At 32.4% G+C, this 20,823-nt stretch overlaps 1 protein-coding gene across 1 annotated transcript in view; it reads left to right on the plus strand.

Annotated features, from left to right (window-relative positions):
- LOC118194229 (uncharacterized) overlaps positions 1-20,823 on the plus strand; it is a 164,655-nt gene that overhangs the window by 68,523 nt on the left and 75,309 nt on the right. The window contains exons 10-12 of the mRNA XM_035365446.2: positions 2,062-2,125; positions 7,786-11,733; positions 13,229-13,287. Of these exons, the coding sequence (XP_035221337.2) occupies positions 2,062-2,125; positions 7,786-11,733; positions 13,229-13,287 (4,071 nt within the window). The remainder of the gene's footprint in view (positions 1-2,061; positions 2,126-7,785; positions 11,734-13,228; positions 13,288-20,823) is intronic.

Genomic DNA, 20,823 nt, shown 5'->3' on the forward strand with positions numbered 1-20,823 from the left:
CGATTAGATAATTCTATTGTTTAAATGATATAAATTTTGTGCATTTTGAGTTATAATATGAACAAAATATAATACTGTTAAATGAATCTAGTGCCAGAGTGTCGCTATGGTAAGCAAATACTAGAGTGAATTTTAAAGAATGCATTTATTCTATTGTGGTTTATGCGCTGTCGGCAAAGTAGATTTAATTCAATCCAATAAGTTTAAATTAAATATAAGAAAAAATGCGTATAATTTAATATTCCATGCAAGGAAGTCATGTGGTGTACACATCAGATTTTTTTTAATTGTAAGCAGTTTCTAGTTATAAGAATAGTTTATAGGTGACGAATTACTCATAGTGCTCCTGCCGCGCATTGTGTGTAATGAAATTGTAATTAATTTAAATGTATGTAACTATTCATTTACGTCTGGAGTCCATTTACTTCCCTCATGCAAATCATTTCTTTCAAATTTAACTCCTCCTCCATCTGTTTGATTTTTGTATTTTACTGCCATTCATTTGAAAATTTGGGATTTACCAAATTATGAGCAAGTGGCAATTATATTATTTCACAATAAAGATCTTATACATGTTAAAAAAGCTTCAGATGAAAGTCAGATATTCAAGCTAAATGGTTTTGTTATCTTTGGTTATGCAGGAGCATCCAGAAACGAACCTGGTTTGAGAACTCATAGGTTGTGCTTCTCAGTAGTCTACAATTTATTTATTTGTGATGCAAAGAGCTGGCATCCATCAATTTTTTGGAATGACAGCTTCAAGCAAATTGCAACACAATGGACTATTCTTACTTCCGAGAGGTTTCTTGCAGTTCTTTGATGTCTCATGGTGAAACTAAGATCTGTGGTATTAACAAAATGGTCAAAATCGATGAAAGTTTGTTCATGAAAATCAAACCATCTAGGTCTTATATTACCTCCATGATGGGTTTTGGGAGGTTTGTGTCAAGAATTGGGAGAATGCTACCTAGTTGCTATTCTGGATCACTTTGATAAGATTAATGGATGCTGTAGAGGATGATATAGCAGATGAAGCAGTGATATCCTCAGATTGCTGGAAAGGTTACAAGTAATCTGAGTTAAAAGCTGTAGGATATAACTATACAGTAAATCATTCATTTCATTTTATTGACCGAGTCAGGGGTTGTCATAGCAAATTTATTGAAAATTTTTTGGGCAGCAGTAAATGGCGGAATGTATTTCCAAAGACCGAAATGTGTTCTGCCCTGCTAGCAGATATTTGTAAATTTATGTCTTTTGATTAGTTGCCTCCTTCATTTCAACATGAATTTTTTTAGTCATTAAAAATGAAAAAAATTCTTTGTATTAATAAACTGCTATCTACAAACTTTATTTATATGCAAAAATTCTTTACAATTAAAAACTGGTAAAATGAGTGGCGGCGCATTATGGAAAAACACTAAAAATACATATAATTTTCAGAAATTATTTCTAATCTTTCATTTTTTGTATATTTATGGATTTTATGTTAAATATAGACTGGTTAAATTGAAAAAATATACAATTATGTGCACATTTTTGCAAAATGCCATTCACACATTGACCACTAAAATTGTTGTGCTGTAAGTCTGTTAATTTATTTTTTATATTAATTATCAAAATTTTAAATTTATTTTTCTAATTTCGACTATGCGTAATGTATGCTTTGCGCATGCGCACATTGAAAGAAATCTTTAATAAAGTAAACAAATATTAAACTTTTTTTTTTGTAAATTTTGATTATAATTTTATGTTAATTATAATTTTGGTATTAATTCATTTTAATAAAACATCATCTATTTTTTAAATAAAAAATATTTATTAATATATTACTTAAGTAAATTTTCATAGCAAAAAATGTAGTGTTGGGAATTTCTACTCTCTTGACACATCTTTCTAAAAGGGCTTAACCATTAGCTGAGCAAACTAAAATTATAAAACAATATGAAATTCGTAAATAATTGGTAAATTTCTGTCGTCACTATCTTTCTATTTTGTGTTTGGAACTTAGGGATTTTTAAAATGAACTTTCATCTAATTTAGATGTATTATGCATTTCAGGAGGAGGATATATATGAAGATATTTTGGAACCACCTTTAACAGAAGAACCATATGCTTCTGAGGGTATGTATAGTAAACATTTTGTTGCTACTTGATTTTTTTTTTTTTTTTTTTTTTAATTTTGTAATTAGGGATTAATGGGCATCAAGGTTGTCAAGTTTCTTCCACAGTAAAAAAAAAAAAAACTGCTCACCCTCCAAAATATATATATATTTCTTTCAATAAAGTTGAAGAAGTAGTAGAAACAAATTTTTTAAGCTTATTTCATATTTATATTATTTTATATGTAGTACTTATTATGCATTATCTTTTAATATTGTTAATTACTTGCTGTAAATGAATCCACACTAACTGTGATGTTATTTCTGTAGGAAAATTAGTAATTTGTTCCTATTAAATTTTTTCAAACAAAAATATTTACTTAGTTACCTAAAATTAATAGAAAAAGAAAAAGTGTAAAAAGCACTGCATGAAATTAATTACTCAAATTACTAATTGTACTGTAGCTGAGTCTGCACTGAATGAAGCCGCACTATGCATTGTATTCCTGTATTAGCATTTATACACTATTATTTTATTCATATATTAGCACTTATATTTCTAATTTTCTATTAAATTTATGAAGCCTCATTCTTATGCTTGCCAAGGCAAAGCGTTAGGTCTATCTGCCTAACGTAGGGCTGCATTTCTGGGGTACTTTATAAGAAAAATTGGTTTATATTCATGTTATTTGCAAAGAAAACTATGAAAACCGATCATGGAGCTAGCCCATTACCCTGGGATTGAACCCGACTCTTATTCCTAGTATTCAGCCGCCTTGGCCACTGGCAGGGCCTTATTATGCTTGCAATAATCTTCCTTTTAGAATATATTTGTATGTACACTGCACAGAAAAATAAATAAAAAAAATTAAAAAATAGGACAGTTCGGTAAAAATATATTTATGGGTGCCCTTAACGATAATTCGCCACACAAATCCAAAATAACAAGTCAAAGAATTTCACAAACTTGGTATCCATTTACACATTGACCTATTTTCACTTAAAAAAAAAAAAAAATCACAGATTTGCACACTCTCTTGACTTTGTCAATGTACACATCGATTTATAATCATTTAAAAATCAAAGGAGCAGCCAACAGAAATTATATAATTTCAATAAACTACATTTTAAATCAAGCAATGGAATAACATAAAGAAAAAAAAATTCATCTTAGCACTACACAGAGGAAATATCCATTTACCTTATTTACAAATTTCCCTGTCTTCAGCCAAACAAAATTCCTTAACAGCATCTAAAAACTTCCTACAGTTATAACTAGAATCTGTGTACTGGCATTGCCACATAAATTCACAAAAATAAGAGTAAAAAATATCCTCCATAGTGCAGGTATCCTCCAACATTCGACCATATGCATTTCCTTACAAACAGGACACTTATTCACAAGTCAAACAACAAAAATCAGCGTTATATTTACAAAATTTTCACAGGACTAGTTTCGATGGTTTTACCGAACCACCATCCTCAGCTGCAAAACCAAAACCATCGAAACTAGTCCTGTTAAAATTTTGTAAATATAACGCTGATTTTTGTTGTTTGACTTCTGAATTAGTATTTATTCGGCATGTTATTGTGTCTTAAACAGGACACTTATAATGGCAACTACGTAAACCTACATTTACACACCAGTCAATTAATGCTTTTTTCCCTTTCAATCAAAATCGCACAGAAACTTCAAAGTAATCTTACAACATTTAGCCATTTTACCCTGTAAACCACAAAACAACAACGAACCAAAATCCGCCCATCATTCAAATTCACCGCAATCATATAACCAGTTACCTCATAATAGAGTTTCCATAGCATTCAACTACTCAGGTTACTACAGTCAAAAGTCTTCAATCCAGACAACCATAATTTGGAATGATCTATAATCCGGACCTCAAAGCTACAAACTTTCTGTGCTTGCGTAAACGCATGCGCATAATACCTTTACGCATGCTCGTTTAATGTATAACGGACGCTATAAGCTAAGCTAAAATTATCTATTTCAGTAAATGTTGCAGATTGCGTTGTTCCTTAATCTTCAAATTGGATCTGGCCTATTATTTTTTGCAGACTGTTAGCAAAATTTTATAAAAGTAAGCTTGAACTTTCGATTATGTCAAAAAGAGTTTCCAATTCTGGAGCTCCCAAAGGATCTGCAAAGCGAAAGCATGTTTCGATGTCCATCAAACAAAAAGTGGAATTGCTGCAAAAAAAATTAATGAAGGCATATCCTTTGTTTCTCTAACCATTCTGAAATCTGTTTATCAATTTCACACTGCTCTGCGGGGGGTGGGGACGTCGTAGCGCGCAATCAACTGGAAGTTGATCTGTCAGCACTATCCTCATCTTCAGGGCAGATGTTTTTATTTTATTCGGCTTATAATTTCTCACTAAATGTAGTGTTTCATCTCGATGTACTCCGATATAATTTAAATCAATTTCCTCGTTATTATAAATATCACGAATACGCATCAAATGGTTTTCTGGTTGCAATTTTCTATTTTCGACTATGCGTAATGTATGCTTTGCGCATGCGCACATTGAAAGAAATCTTTAATAAAGTAAACAAATATTAAACTTTTTTTTTTGTAAATTTTGATACCTTTTAGATCATAATTGCTCTTTATTTCATAAATTACGGTTTCATATTTTTAATTTTATAATTTCCGCATGCCATCTTACCAGATTTAAACTGATGATCTATAATCCAGAATCGCCAAAGTCCCGACGAGTCCTGATTAAAGACTGTATAAATGAAACAGCAACTTGGTAATAAAGGAAACAACAACTTAGCGATAAATGAAACAACAACTTAGCGATAAATGAAACAACTTAGTGATAGTTCAAGAGGCACCCTTCAATCTACTCTAACCGACAAATCTATATCTCCCGTTCTACTGGGCCGATTGACGAAATTGAACTTTCATTTTTCATGTCTCGAAAGCGTGACTTAGGATATGTATTAGATATATATATAGCATTTTTGTAGTTTAGGTATTTTGACACAAAATCGGACTTTTTCTGAAAGGACAATCCAATTTTTTCGATATCTCAATCCTAGCATTGAAATTGTGCCAAACTGCCAAGTTTTGTTAAAATCGCACCAGTAGTTTTTAGAAAATCAGCTCTCAAAATTTTAGCTCCTCAATGTTAATTGAGTTTGGTATATATTTATTAATATTTCTTTTTTTATTAAACTTATTTGAGTCTTCCTTTCACATTTCAAAATTTAGGTTCATTCCAAATAAATTTGCCCTTTTTTTATGATTTTTTTAAAATTTGTATTTTTTAATAATTTTTAAAAAATTTTTACCATTACCTGAAATTAGGTATATTTCTAAACATACCTGCAAAAAATTAAAAAATTTTTTTAAAGTTTCTCAAGATATACGGGAATTTATATATTGACGCGTTTTGAAATTTGGCAAATTTGTTGAAAGCGATAATAATATCAAATGTGGTTTAGGCACTTTGTTAAAATTATTTGAAAGGTGAACGATGTTACTTTTATCCGCTCACGCACAATGTAAAAAGCTGGAAACGATGTGACATTTTTAAAAGTCCTTCAGATTGGAAAGGAAAGGAAAATGGGTTGCCATATGTTGAAGCTCACCAAGTGAATTATTCTTGACGCAAACTGAAAAAAAGACGGCAAGATAAATTTGTGAATTTCTTCGTAAATTTTGCAAAATCTAATATTTAGGCATAATTTGAATCGTAGAATCGAAATAGGAAAAGAAAATGGTATTTTGTTTTCGAAAAAGCCCCATTTACTATATTAGAACAGTGCTATATTTAAATATAATATATATCCTAAGTCGCACTTTCGAGACATGAAAAACAGAATTTGAATTTTGTCAATCGGCCCAGTAGAACAGGAGATATAGAACTGTCTTTTTTTGTGTGTGTGCAGTGTATGTATGTATGTGTTTTTTGTATATTGGCTGTGCAACAGATTGCTCCAAATTATGGAAGTATTTGGCAGTGCTTTTGTATAATTAGAAGTCGAATGGGGTCTTTATACATGTAAAGGACATTTCAAGCAACAGAATAATGTTATTCAAGCTGAAGCATTAGCTATTACAATAGCCATCCAATATATAATTAAAATAGCATCAAGAAATACTATTGTCTATACTGGCAGTGTATCTACTTTACCTACGATATTGAATCATCTTTCTTATTAGTAAATATCCAAAATCTTTTACAATAGAATAATTGTGTGTCTTTAATAACAGGGTTGCCACGCTACATGGAAAACCGGAAAAAGTCAGGCAGTTCGAAAATTGACCAATAAACTCAGGGAAAAGTCAGAGAATTTAAATATTTTAGTCAAAATCTGGAAAAGTCTGAATTTCTTTGATCTGCCCAAAAAAGCGAGTTTTGCACCGCTGTTGGCAACGATCACTTTCTTGGCAAATTGTGTATCCTATGAGCGTGATTCGGGCAGCTGGCACAGAGTCAATTTTTGCAGCTCCGACTACATTGTCTTTTAGAAAGGCAAAGCAAGTTTTCAGCAACTTTTGGTTTCCAGTAACCTGAAGAATCACACGTGCAGTGCATGTTGAACCAAACAAAATACTTACTCTCGTATAAAACAAAATCGGATTAGTCATAGTATTATACGGTACCATGGAGGTTAGAATCGAAGATTATATAAGTATTTAAGAAGGAAAACTTCTCTGTAACAGGAGTGGCTCCGTTCCAACATAGAGGGAAACAGCTGCGCATGCGCAAAATATCTGTCGCCAAAGCTCGAAGCCGGTGTTGAAGTTCGAAGATTGCGTTATCGAGAGTTTATAAAATGAATATCATTTAAAATTTCTTTAAAGAAAAAAAAATTATTTTTTCGCGCAGATCAGTTTTTTGGCATCAAATATTCCAGTGAATGGGCCTATACTAGGGTAAAAAACATCCTGAAAGGCATCTTTTTCTTTAGTCCAAAGGTGCTTTTTCCCTGAGGGACTATTGTTTTCGTTTTGTGTTGAATCACTCTGAATGTCCTTTTCACTTTTCGAACTGTTGTCATCAAATGTTAAGAGTCCTGCATTATATTTGAAGAAATTAAATAATGAAAAATCTGCATAAATGTATGTATATTTCCTACATTGTGATAAAGCAACAGTACACAGAGCCATTGAATTTTGAATGACGTAATCCTATTGCCAATTTGGGCATCTGGAAGCCCAAATTTGGAATTTGTTTTATTATCGATTTCATATTTTGTAAAACTTGTTCTTTTTATGCAGTTTCTTTAGTAATTTCAGATTCAGGGGAAGAAGGTATTAAATTAAAAATTTTACCAGATTTCTTCTTTAAACTGTGATAAGCATGGGTCAGATAGATCGCAAGTCAATAAGAAAGAACACGTACTATGAGAAAGGGTGACTTCATTTTGTGTGAATGCTGAACATACCCTTTGCCAATATTTTCTAGACTAGAATTCAGTTCAGAACATATCAAAACTATCATTATCTCTTTCTCTAGAAAAATAATCTCTTCATGATAAAATAAATACTTTGCCTGTTTTACCTTATATTGCATGTTTTGTAATTGTATTTTTGTTGTATGTTATATAATAATAATCATAAATGTTATGAATTTCTAACATACAAGTTCTCTCTCTATTTGAAGTGCATGAATTTAATAATTATTTTCCTTTCTCTCTTTTTAAAGAAAGAAAATTGCAGTCTTCCAAAATATTTCATGAACAAGCATCTGAAAATAAAGATATGCCATATATCTCTAAAAAAGAATCTTCTGAAAATTTACCTAATTCTACAAAATCTGCTTATTGCAAATCAGAGAATGACAGTCGACAAAATGAGGTCCAAGATACAAAGAATGCAGTCAGCTGCAACAGAGTTGAAAATTCAAAGTCAGAACATAACATTAAAGTCACTGATAATGAACTTGATAATCTGTGTTCACGAAATTCTAAAATATTATTGAAATTGTGCCGAGAAGAAAGTGTAAAAAGATTAATATCTGGATGGAACAAAGCAGTTGAGCAGACAGATGATACTAAACCAGTTCCAAAAGAAACTCATGGTGATAATGATGTCACTTCAAAAAGTCCTGTAACTAAAAAGTTTTCTGATCATTTAATGTGTGATTCAAAACCCCTCTCTTCTAATGATCTAACATTTATCCAAAAAACAGATAATGGGTCTGTTCCCACTGATAATCTTCACAAAATAGACATTTTATGTGATGATAACATTACGTCTGATACTTCTCCAAAGACAAGTTCCCCTGAAGATACTCATGCTGGAAAACTTGTAGGAAAAGCTACTGTAATAAGAAGACCCAGTATTGCAAAATTAAAAGCACTTTTTGAGAAAACATCTCAAGGAAATACAGATTTTACAGATTCTGCACGACAGCGAAGACCACTTTTTCGAAGCCACAGTCATTATGTTAGCCATTCTAGTCGACAGTTTACAGTTTCTGATGCTGAAGATCAAAATTTTAATTCAAATCAAGAAGTTGGAATATCTTCTGTCACTAGTAATGAAGAAAGTTCAGCTAGGAAAGATAATATTGGCCCAAAAAACATAACTGATGGTCACATTGTTCATAACTTTCAAAATTCCGGCAATACGAACATTCAGCATTTTATAGGAAATTGTATTGTAGAATCTGCTCAAGCTTCTGGTTATTCAGAGCAGTTCATAATAGATTCCAGTGCTGAATTACAGATTACTGAGGATAATAAGCAAAAGTATTTATTAAAGTATAGTAAATCATCATCTGCAACAGATAATAACAAAGATCATTCCACCAATAGCAAAGAAAATAGTTATTCAACACAGTGTTTAGGAAACTGTAATAATGATTTCCATCACATTGCTGATGAAAGCAAACAGAAAACTTTAGTTAAGTATCGAATACATTCCATTCCGTCTGATACTTTTAAAGATACTGTCAAAGTCAGTTACCTGGATAAAAATCAACCAAATGAAAAAGCAGAATGCATTAGTGAAATACAGAGCAATTCTGAAGCACTAGCTAATTCCAAAATAAAGCTAAGACAGTGTCAGTCTGTTACCTTTAAAAAAGAAAAGCCTCCTGAGTTACCAGTAAAGAAAAAACCTGCTGTACCTCTTCCTCATTCTGAGAACTCTGCTGAAAAGAGTTTAGCTGAAAATGTTGTGCCAAGATTTCAGATTAATATGCCAAAACTAAGCCATGCATTTTCAGAATCTCAAAGTAAAAGTTGTAACACTTCTGTTTCAAGTGATGCGACACCCAATAAAGTCATGAGCCCCCATGAAATGACATATAAGATTGTTAAAAGTGCTGTGCCTGCTGCAACTAGTCAGGACTGGAATTCTGAAGACTCTCTTCGAGAATATCGTAGACATTCACAAGAAGTAGAAAGACGTGTGTTGCATAAAAATCAATCATTTTCTGATCCAGAACAGAGTACCACTCGTTCTCATGATACTAGCAAGCAAGTAGTAAAACCAAAATTGAGTTTAACTGATGAGACTCATCCAAAACTAGCCTATTCTTCTGGGAAATCTGCTGTAAATGATAAGTCATTTTCTCCTGATTGTACATATATGAATGTAAATTCACTGGCCCAGAAAAATATACGCCAAATAGAAGATAAGCTACGCGATCATCCTCGTGGTGCTATTATTGACTTAACCTCCAGAAAGTCATATATTGATGATATGAATACTACTACTGAAAAACAATATATTTTTCGTAATACTGTGCAACCTGTAAAATTTTCACAGCGTCAAGAGACTAGAGACTTAACACCCCAAGGAAAAAGTAATATAATTAGGCCTGAAACCTCTACTCTAAAAAGTACATCTGCAAAATGCTTTTCCTCTGTATATGGTCCTAAAACTGCTGAATCTAAAACTGAAACTTCAAAAAATGATTTAGACAATATTAATTCTAAAAATTTACTTCTTCATAGCCCACCTCCTAAGTCTAAACGTGGGCATCCTTCTAAAGGTAATTCCATTGTATCTTCTTCTTTGCCGTCAGCAAATCCTGTCACGGATGCCTCTCCAAACAGCAGTAAAATTGCTTCTAATGTAGCGGACAGCAGTAAGCAAACTAATACGTCTTTTGCAAGTTCTTCAAATACCACCGTTACAACAAGTAGTACTAGCACTATGGCAGACAGATCAGATCCAAGGTATTTTCCAGTGACACGCCAAACTGCTTCAGATGCAAGGTATGAATGTGAAAAACAGAAAGCTAGTAGCAGAGAAAACTTTAATGCTTCACGTACTGGAAATTTATATGAATCCCATTATTCTATACATCCATCCACTTCTGTGTACCATAAATTGCCACTTCCTTATGATAAAACTGCTACAGAATATGACAAATATACACCTAAATTAATATTAAAGGATGTGAAATATGCTCATGACAGTAACAAAAATAACAGCTATGATAAAGAACCGTTATATGGTTTACAGAGATCTACTTCTGGGCCACAGATATTGCCTTGTACTTCTGACTCTTCTCAAAAAATAGCCGTCAGTTCAGAAGCAAATAGATCTTTTACATTATATAATCAAGTTAGTGAAGAAAGTAGAACACCTAAATCTGCAGCAACTGTTGAGACTCGGCAGCAGTCACATTATAATCAAAATACTTCTTTTGGTTTGTATGGTGCAATTGGGCAACAACATTCATTTCCACCAGGTCCTCCTAAACCTCCAAGAACATTTCATTATGATTTGAAAAGCAGCCAAGAAAGAATTCCACAGTCTGAAGTGTACAAAGGTGACCAAAATATTAAAAGGGATGGTGGTCGTTATATTGTTTCTGTTGCATCACCAAAGCATTCCAGTCAACATCCTGTTTTACAGGCAACTAAAAATTCCAGTCAGGAGTATAGGTATCCAGATGAGCGTTTAACAGAATCTGCTCATCGTAATAGTAATAATTCCCAACTTAATCAACCAACTTATGGTTCATCATTGCCAAATGAAGTTCATATGTCTAGATCATACCCATTTGCAACTTATGACAGCTTATATTCTCATCCTAGACCATATGGAAAGCATTTTTATCCAGAATCTATAGGATATAGAAATGTGCAGCCTTTGACCCATGTTACAAGTAATGTATATAGTTCTGTTAAAGAAAAACCTGTACACATGCATCAAAATATATATGGAACTGTGAAACATAGGAACACATTTTCAGATTATGAAAATGTATATGATGCACAAGCAGACTATTTGCATGCTATGTCAAATGTAGGTGTAAAAAATGAGCATCAGAATCAGTATCAAAGTATTAATTGTAATCCTATGTCAGGACTTCAATATTCTCAATCTGATGCAAGTGTTTATGCAGTTTTGCAAGGTCAGAAATCACAAGTATCTAAAAGTGCTCACATTTCTATGGATGCAGATTACAGAAAGGTAAATAAAAGTGCTGGCAATGTTCCTCTACCTAAAAGAGTCTACTTTGACACGCTACAGAGGAGACAGAAGCAGCATGTTATGTGGGAGCAAAGGCGTTCTCATGATGATATGGACATACGTCCTGCTCCCTCTGCACGTTTAAGAGAACAGATCCATGCTAGAAGGAGTATGGTTGAATTAGACAATTTGGAAATCAGCATTGCATCTGATGAAGGTTTGTTTTTTAATCATTTATGTAATTCTTAAATGCATAAATATTTCCTGATAGTTAGTTGGGTGCATAATTGCATGTACAATTTTATATAAAGTTACGTTTTAAAATTTCATGTTCCACCTACGCGATTTAGGTTTAATTTTAAAAAATTAGGGTACTTGTGTGTTATCGCAACTACCTTAGTAAAAGTAACCACATTTTCAAAACATTCAACTCTGGCAATCATGTGCATAACTATGCTCCTAAAATCCTTCAGTCAAAAAATAACTGCATTTTCATGTGCCTCTTTTTTTTTTTTTTTTTTTTTTTTTTAAGTTGTATTTGAAATTCCAACAGTTTTTATAAATTATCATAATTTTGTGATTAAATTTAATTTATAAATATGTCCCTGTGTAATTTGCCAGCAGTGAAAGAAACTGCTGCAGAATTTCTATAGGAGTACAGAATTTGTTGTAAAATTTCTAAAGAGAGCAATGAGGCAATGCGTTTAATAGTTAGCCAGTGTTGCTACAGTTTCTGGAATGCTAAGTCTGCAATTCTGTAATGTTTTAAAACAGATTGCTATGTATTTGGGAGGAAAGAAATGCACAAAAAAATGCGGAAAGATTTGGACACAAATGTGTTTTTTTATTTAACATATCACATAATCCTTATTTAATAATTATAATTTGTATTTCAAATTATTGAAGTGTATGTTCTTTTCATATGTCAGTAATGTTTGCCAACTAGCAATAAATGTAAGTATTTTGGAGATCTTTTTAAAAAAGTTTTAAAAACCACCCAATAATAATCTTTGTTGGGTGGATTATTATTATAATAATCTTTATTGGGTGGATTATTATTGGGTACAATCCAGCTTGTACCCAATAATAATCTTTTATTTTTCATTTGTAAAAAATCGCCAAATTGTACCAAAGTGGTTGGGTGAATATGTAAGTACCAAAATTTGATTTTTGCGTCTCCTGAAAGCTTTCTCTAGTTCCTTATGGGTTTATGAGTTCTTGAACCATTTAAGCATTTTCTTTGTAAATATCTTTTAATGTAAGCATTGCATTTTAATTTATTCTTAGACTGCTGGAAACAGTTTACTTAGTAGTTCTCTTCTTATGTAATTTTTAACATCCAGATGAATATCACACATCAAATCATTTTATTGTTTACACTTTTAAATATAATGGTGTATAAGATACTTTCATAATTCTGCTAATAATTTCTTTTTTGTGTACTTTTGTATTACTGTAATTGTAATATCTATGAAATGTTTTAAGATAAAGGCTAAGGTTAACTAAAAAGACTTGATAAATGAGAATCCATCTATCCTTAATTTCTGTGATTTTTGATTGTATATTTCTTGCAGTGTTTAAAATGTCTCATTAATTATATGAAACCTTAATAGTTTTATTTTATGTATGTTTAAAATTACATTTTCTTTGTATTTAAAGAAACGAATTTTGAATATAAAAAATAAGTATATTTGAATTCCTTTCTGGAATAGGTTATCCAGAGAAGAACATTTCTGATGCTTCCATGTCACCGACAGCACATGGGTCTAAGGTATAATTATTTTAAATTCTGTTCCTTGTGTTCATACAAGAATATATATTAGAGAAGCATTTCATCACTTTCAAATTTTACCCCCAAAATTGCAATAAATATTGAAATGAAAGAAAATCTTGCTATAAAATTCATTTAAGCAGAAGTTTATGCAGTTTTTCATACATGGATATTTTCCACGTTACGAATGAGTTACATTGCAAAAAAGTCACATGTATTGTATATATATTTTTTTTAAAATGTTTCTGGGTTCCTACTCGTATCTCCTACTGATATTTGTAAGATAGAAGCTGTAAATACTATCAAATAAACAATAAAAAATATTAAACAGAAAAAGAAAATCTGGAAAATTTCAGATTTTAAGTTATGTCCAAAGGGGCATTTTTTAAAAATCTTTTATGTGTTACCTTTATTTATAAAATATCATGTTTTTTGCACTTAAACTATAAAATTCAGCTCAAGAGCAATATCACAAAATAATTTTAACTTGAGTATATCTTTAGAATTTCCGATACACAGTCTCATGTGCTGGAGATAAAAATGCTTTTTCTGTACAATGTTGCCATTGCTAACAATTGTTAATAAAAAATTCATTAAATTTTTATAAAATATAAAACCGATAATACAACAAATTCCAAATTTGGACTTCCAGATGCCCATATTTGCAATAGGATTATGTCATTCAAAATTTGATGGCTCTAGGTACCATTGCTTTATCACAATGTGAGAAACATGCATACATTTATGCAGATTCTTCACTATTTAATTTCTTCAGATATAATATGGGGCAGTACGATTTGGTGGCAACAGTTTGAAAAGTGAAGCGGACATTCAGAGTGATTCGACACAAAATCGCAAAACGAAAACAATAGTCACTCAGGAACAAAGCCCCTTTAAACTAATAAATAATGCATTTTAAATACAGCACATTATGAATAAATAAATTACTATAATGTGCTTACCTTAGTTCGGCATCTAGTAAGCATATGTGAATGGGGTGAGGATGAGACTAGTAGATCTTAAGATGGGTGGAGTAAATCAACATCTGAGTTGGCCTCTGAAGACTGATATACAAATAAAGGGGATATTTGTGATAAGAAGGCTGTATGAGAGGTGGAAAGAGTTGGCATGTTATACGCTAACTCTTTCCTAATTTCTGTAGTGTCTTTCTTAGGAATATGAGTATCTAAGTTATGAGCAGGTTTTTTTTTTTTTTTTTTTTTTCAATAAGACAGTAGTGTTAATTGTGTGTAAGATAAAAAATATCTAACTCAAAATTCTAACTTAAATTTGCAATAGCCTCTTAACTCTTTCTACTTTGCCTTTTGTTTGTGATCTATTAGCAGTAGTTAATAATTGTGTAACATTATGGTTTTTCAAAATGTGTTTAAATTTTAGATAAATAAATGCAGTATTTCTGTCACTTAAAATTTTCTTTTAAGCAATTTATGTAAGTATCGGTAGTTACACTTTTAGAAGAAAATATTCATGTATAACATCTGTACAAGTAGCATGATCTATAAAAACGTGACTATAATAATGTAGATATACTTTTTTAGAAGAATCGTAATAATTTAAACTACCATCAGTATTGGTGAATAACAAATCAAAAGGTTCGCTTATAGATAGTAGTGCTTGCATTCAACGGAATTTCTTTTTAAACTCATTATACTTCAAATTTGTAATATCTTGTATTATTTCTTCCTGATAATATTAAGGAGATAACTGATTTAGCACTGATGGTACACCAATGTGATCAATTTCAATATAAGTTTTTTGGAGTAATTTTGTGAAAAGAGATGCTGGTATTACAATTTTTTACAGTCCTCATTTCTTTACAATTAAAACATTATTAATTTTTTTATATTTAGGATTGCAAGCATTGTTTAGATTTTTGTAATGTTCAGTTTCTTTGAATTAGTTTCTAAAAAGATGTATTTGGTGGTGTTATTTTGTTTGTAATATATGTTTAAATTATTTTTGTTGTTATTATGAAGAAAAGAATGTGTGTGAAATTCTTGTGTAAATGACCATATGAAAGAATGATTAAATGATTATTGTCATATATTTGCAAAAGGTAAATACAGTGCGGGTTGTATTAACATTAAATCTCCAAAAGTATTATTAACTCATAACTTTCTGTAGTGTATAAACCATATAAAGAATTCCCTAAAGATGATGATGAAATTAAAAAACAAATAGAAAGTTTAATTACATGCAGACATCAAAAATCATTTACGTCATCTGCCTTATGTGTATGGATTAGTTGATTAAAAGAAGTTACTATTTTTAGACTAGAAATCGGAAATACTCAAATTAACATGAAGAGTTAAGGGGTTATTTCAGATTTAAGGTAAAATTTTGATTTTAATGTTTTCTATCTTACATTTATATCTGTTTGAATTTTGGATCTAATATTGGAGCTGGTACATTTGTTTTTTTGTCAATAAACAATTGTGAACTTTTATGTATGATCGATCTCCATTTTGGTAGAATTATAAAACATAATGAAACACTGCAAGTACTGTTGGTGCACTCATTGTTCAACAAATACCGACATAACATTTTACACATTCACACATTACCATTAGTGATAAAACGAAATACTAGATTTCTGTATCTAAGTTAAACATGCATGAAACTTGACATGATAACAAGCATGAAAAAGAGTAAAAATTACATTATCAAAGTTAGATTGAGGATGTTAAGATTACTGTATTTCTTAATGTCAGTTGTATTTATGCAACTATGTAAGCACACATATCATTTACAATATATAAGATCATTCAAGTTAAAATGTTATATTACATATTATATATATTATCCCATTAATGAAAGGTTTGTATAAACTTTTACCTAAGTGCTTTCTGGTTGGAATTTTTGGCTTTGCCAAGTTTTAAACCTATTCTCAATAATTCAGCTTTAGTAATGTCAGTTGCATGTTTGGGTTCTACCAGTTATTATATTTGACTGTTGGGCAACAGCTTATACCATAGGTATCTAAGACACAACAGTTACTACAAAGGCTAGATGTGTTATCTAGGTCCAATCAATGGGGTGTATGATGTTAGTAAAAGTAAATTGAAAGTTAGGTGCTATTTGTTCATGGATAGTTGATCTAGTTGGCATTCTTAAAGGTTCAAAAGTTTAATCTGAAGGCTATTCTTGAAAGTCAAATTGGGTGGCAGACATTTCCATGATTTTCCATGGCTTTTTCTGCTCTTAAAGATAAGTCATTGTTTCAACCTTGAAATATGAAAAAGTGGGAAATCCTTAGGTTTAAAAAGAACTCCAGATTGATTTATATCAAATTTATAATGCATGATCCAAGTTATTCAACTATTTATTATGTGATTCTGATGTACAATACCTTAATATTTAATTAAATGTTATATACTTTGGCTAATTTCATTTTGTAATTGGCCAAAGTAGTAAATTTTGCAATTAGCCTGGTAGCCAGTCAAGCTCCTGGAGGCTTGAATGGTTACCAGGTGTGCGTAAGCAGGTAGTGAATAGTCGGATGTTCTGTATTATCTGACAGGATAGCTTCAAATAATAAATAAGAAGCCACGAACCTCCCTCCTGTAACTCTGGTGTTATGCAACCTGTGCCTAGAATGAATGTCTCAGTTATAGTCTTAACAGAGCCTCTAGAATTCCTGGCAACTTCTAGAGTATTTTGCTTAAACCAGCAACTGGCAGTACTGGGTAGACCTTTTTTATCATGTACTTTCTTTTCTAGTTTATATCTGGCTGAAAATGACAATATACGAGGCACGTCCAGAAAGTAAGTTCCGTTTCAATTTATCTCCGCTGCAGCTCTGCGATCGCAGTTCCGCACATCGCAGTAGACGCTCTGTATCAAAGAGAAGAAACACGCGCCATTTCGAGATCGCTGTCAGTCACGTATGCTTTATTGTGCTTGTTTACAATGTCGGTGTTGATTGAAAATCCCGCCGCTTGTGAAATCAGATCTGTGATTCGTTTTCTGAATGCGAGGAAAGTGAAACCTGGTGAAATTTATCGGCAAATTTGCGATGTTTACAGACCAAAAGCGATGAGTGATTCAATGGTGAGAAGATGGGTTCGAAAGTTCAATGACGGACGTAGTGATGTGCACGATGAAGAACGAAGTGGGCGTCCATCTTTGGTTACAGAAGAACTGGTTAACGCGATTGATGACAAGATCCATGAAAACCGAAGGTTTACAATTAGTGCTCTCGCTATGGAATTTCCCCAAATTTCATGATCACTAATGCATGAAATTGTTACCGAAAAACTGGAATTTCGTAAACTTTGCTCACGTTGGGTACCAAAGACAGGGTTCGTAGCGGTCCTTATAAGTGCTTATAAGTCCTTATATTTGAAAATAAAATATAAAGGCCCTTATAGGTGCTTACTTTTTCTTTAAAGACCTTATTTTTTTATTTTTTTTTTTTTTTTTTTTTTTTTTTTTTGTTTTTAGTGCTTATTTTTTGCTTTTAGTGCTTTTTTTTTTTAATGAACACGCATTTTCCTCTCGTACCAAAGCCAAAACTAAATTATATGCAACATCAGATGGTGAATCATACTCCTGGAAATTGCTTTCCCCCTTTCTCTGCATTAACGTAACGTATGGTGCGTGCGAGAGTACAGACAGGTGCACGTCGTTCTGTTGGTCAAAGAATTGTGAAAACGATGGAAAATTCCGGTATTCATTTCCTCCCACCCAAATACTACACACGTTTGAATTTCTATCAAGATTTTAATAGTTTGCATTCTCGTTCCGCGTGGTCAGTTCATATTCGTGTTTATTATGATCGTTATGCTTATATTATGAGTATATGAATGAATATTTATAATAATATAGTTGCAGTAACTGCTGAAGTATAGATAAACTTCCAAAAATGGGTGTGTTTTTACACAGATTAGCTTTCTAAGGAATAATATTCGGAATGGCTTAAATAAAAGGAAAGTAACCAAATAGTCAAAACAATTTCTTTTTTTCTTTTTCTTTTCTTTTTTTTTTTTTTTTTTTTTTTTTCCCAATACATTACAGTACGGAAGTTGGGAGATTCTCCCCTTTCTCCGCAAAATCTCTAATATTGAAGCAGCGGACTTTTTTTTTTTCACTGTTCAATCTGGATTGAATCTAAAAGTGTTTGCGGTCTACCCAGCCTAAGCGAAGATTGATTCTATTTCGGAAATTTAACGCAGTCTGTTGAAAATTAGAATCAGAAACACCCCAGATTAGTAAGTCTCTTTCTTTTCCTTTATTTAGTTCTTTATTCTCGAAATACCAGCAGCTGTTGATTTCGATTGCGTAATATCACGTGTGGAAGAATTACGCCGCACACATTGCGCAATAACGTTTGCGATATTTTGCAGAGATAATTAATTTTGATGTTCAGTCCGAGATTTGTTTATGAACACTGAAAAGAGTTTTACTGTGTTTTCTAAGCAGAATATTTCTCAGTTTCGTTGGTCTATTTTTATATGATGCACATATCGAAATGTCAAAATCATTTATTTAGCTGAGAAATCTCTAAAGAACGGCTACAATCTCTCCCATGCCTCTTTTTCCAGTTACTATCCTGAATATTCGGCAATTTCCAAGTATGCGGGTTAGTTAAGCTTTTACTGTTAAAGGATGACTGCATGAAGCAATTTCCCGTCTTCTGATTTCAGAAATGTGCCTCTTTTTTACATAAATTACTTTGCTTGGAATATATGTTAAGGGAAAACTGTTATGCAATGAAAATTTAGAAAATGTTCAGAATTTTAATTTAAGTTAAATTATTTAAATATTAATATGAGTGGAAAAATAAATTGTATTTATTATTAGGTCCCAAACAAATACAATTAATATGGCTTTTTATTATTTATTTTCTATATTTTGAACTGAAATTTCAGTGCTCATTCTCTTAATAAATATTGCATTGCTCATATTTTAAATTACAAGTCTAATTTTTCTTTTAAGGTTATGCAGTTGTATATAATGTAATTAGACAGGTGCTTATTTTTTCCTTTAAATGTGCTTGAAAAGTGCTTATAGGTGCTTATTTTTTTAACTCAAATGTGGCTACGAACCCTGAAAGATTCTTACTGAGCAACACAAAACAAAACAGATGGGTAGTGCACTTCAGTTTTTGACCCGTTATGCTGAAAGCGGCGAAGAATTTCTGACACAGATAGTCACAGGAGATGAAACTTCGGTTTTTTACGACACCCCTGAAAGTAAGCGGCAATCAATGGAATGGAGGCACACTTCATCCCCAGCAAAGGTTAAGCCGAAGCAAATCTTGACACCTCAAAAAAATGATGTGCACAGGGTTCTGGGACTGGAAAGGCATCTTACTCGTTGATTTCTTACCGCATGGTCAAACAATCAGAGCAGATGCTTATTGCGAGACACTTCGGAAATTGCGCCGCGCAATACAAAATAAGCGCTGAGGATTGCTGTCAAAAGGTGTTGTTTTTCTTCATGACAACGCACGACCACACACTGCAAATGTGACGAAAAACCTCCTACAGGGATTTTTCTGGGACGTGTTTGACCATCCTCCGTACAGCCCTGACCTCGCTCCCAGCGACTTTCATCTGTTCTTACATCTTAAGTCTTTCCTTGGCGGTCAACACTTCAACAATGACGGCGAGCTGAAAGAAACTGTTTCCAACTGGTTGAAGACACAGGCGGCAGATTTCTATGAAGAAGGTATACAAAAACTTGTGCCACGCTATGACAAATGCCTGCAATATTTCGGCAGTTATGTGGAAAAGTAGTTTAAGAGTTGTTGAATTTTGTGCAATAAATAACTTTTCTGTAGCTGTACACAATTTACTTTTATTACCAAACGGAACTTACTTTCTGGACATACATTGTAATTAGAAATTCTGCTTTTGCAGACAAAACCTCGTAAGGTAGACCTTTTTTCTCAAATTAAGGAAACCCAGAGGAAATCAGTCGAAGGAGCAGAAATTAATCCTTCATCGAGCGAGGTAGAAATGACCTCTACTCATGTTACTCAGCCAACATCTGGAGAAGGGCAGGAAACTATTAAAAGCATGTAGATAAAATCAAACGGAGAATGTCTGAAGCACAAAAGAAAGAAACATGCGAGAGAGCTGAAAATTGGCAAAAGGGTACTGCGCAAAAAAGGGGGAACAGTTCTATATCTCCCGTTCTATTGGGCCGATTGACGAAATTCAAATTGCATTTTTTATGTCTCGAAAGCTCGACTTAGAATATACACTCTTGGACAAAAAAAACAATGCACCGAGAAGATATACAGCAAATTGGACAGTAACTATGCCTCGCATACAGGTGCACGAACGATGTGCGCAGATGTCAGAATTTGAGAGAGGTCGTGTTGTTGATCTCAAATAAGCCGGTTGGTCTTATCGGCAAATAGCTCGACTTTTGAGCAGGAGAGTTGCCATTATTAGACTATGTTGGCAGGAATGGGTGAACCATGGCTGCACACAGCGTCAAGAAGGAAGTGGTAGGCCTAGAGAAATGACAGAATGTGAAGACCGAGCAATCATCACAGTGGCACTC

The sequence above is a fragment of the Stegodyphus dumicola genome, chromosome 8 (genome assembly GCF_044657685.1).
Source record: "Stegodyphus dumicola isolate Sdum_Otavi_A_Nest chromosome 8, ASM4465768v1".
Classification (NCBI taxonomy): Eukaryota; Metazoa; Arthropoda; class Arachnida; order Araneae; family Eresidae; genus Stegodyphus; species Stegodyphus dumicola.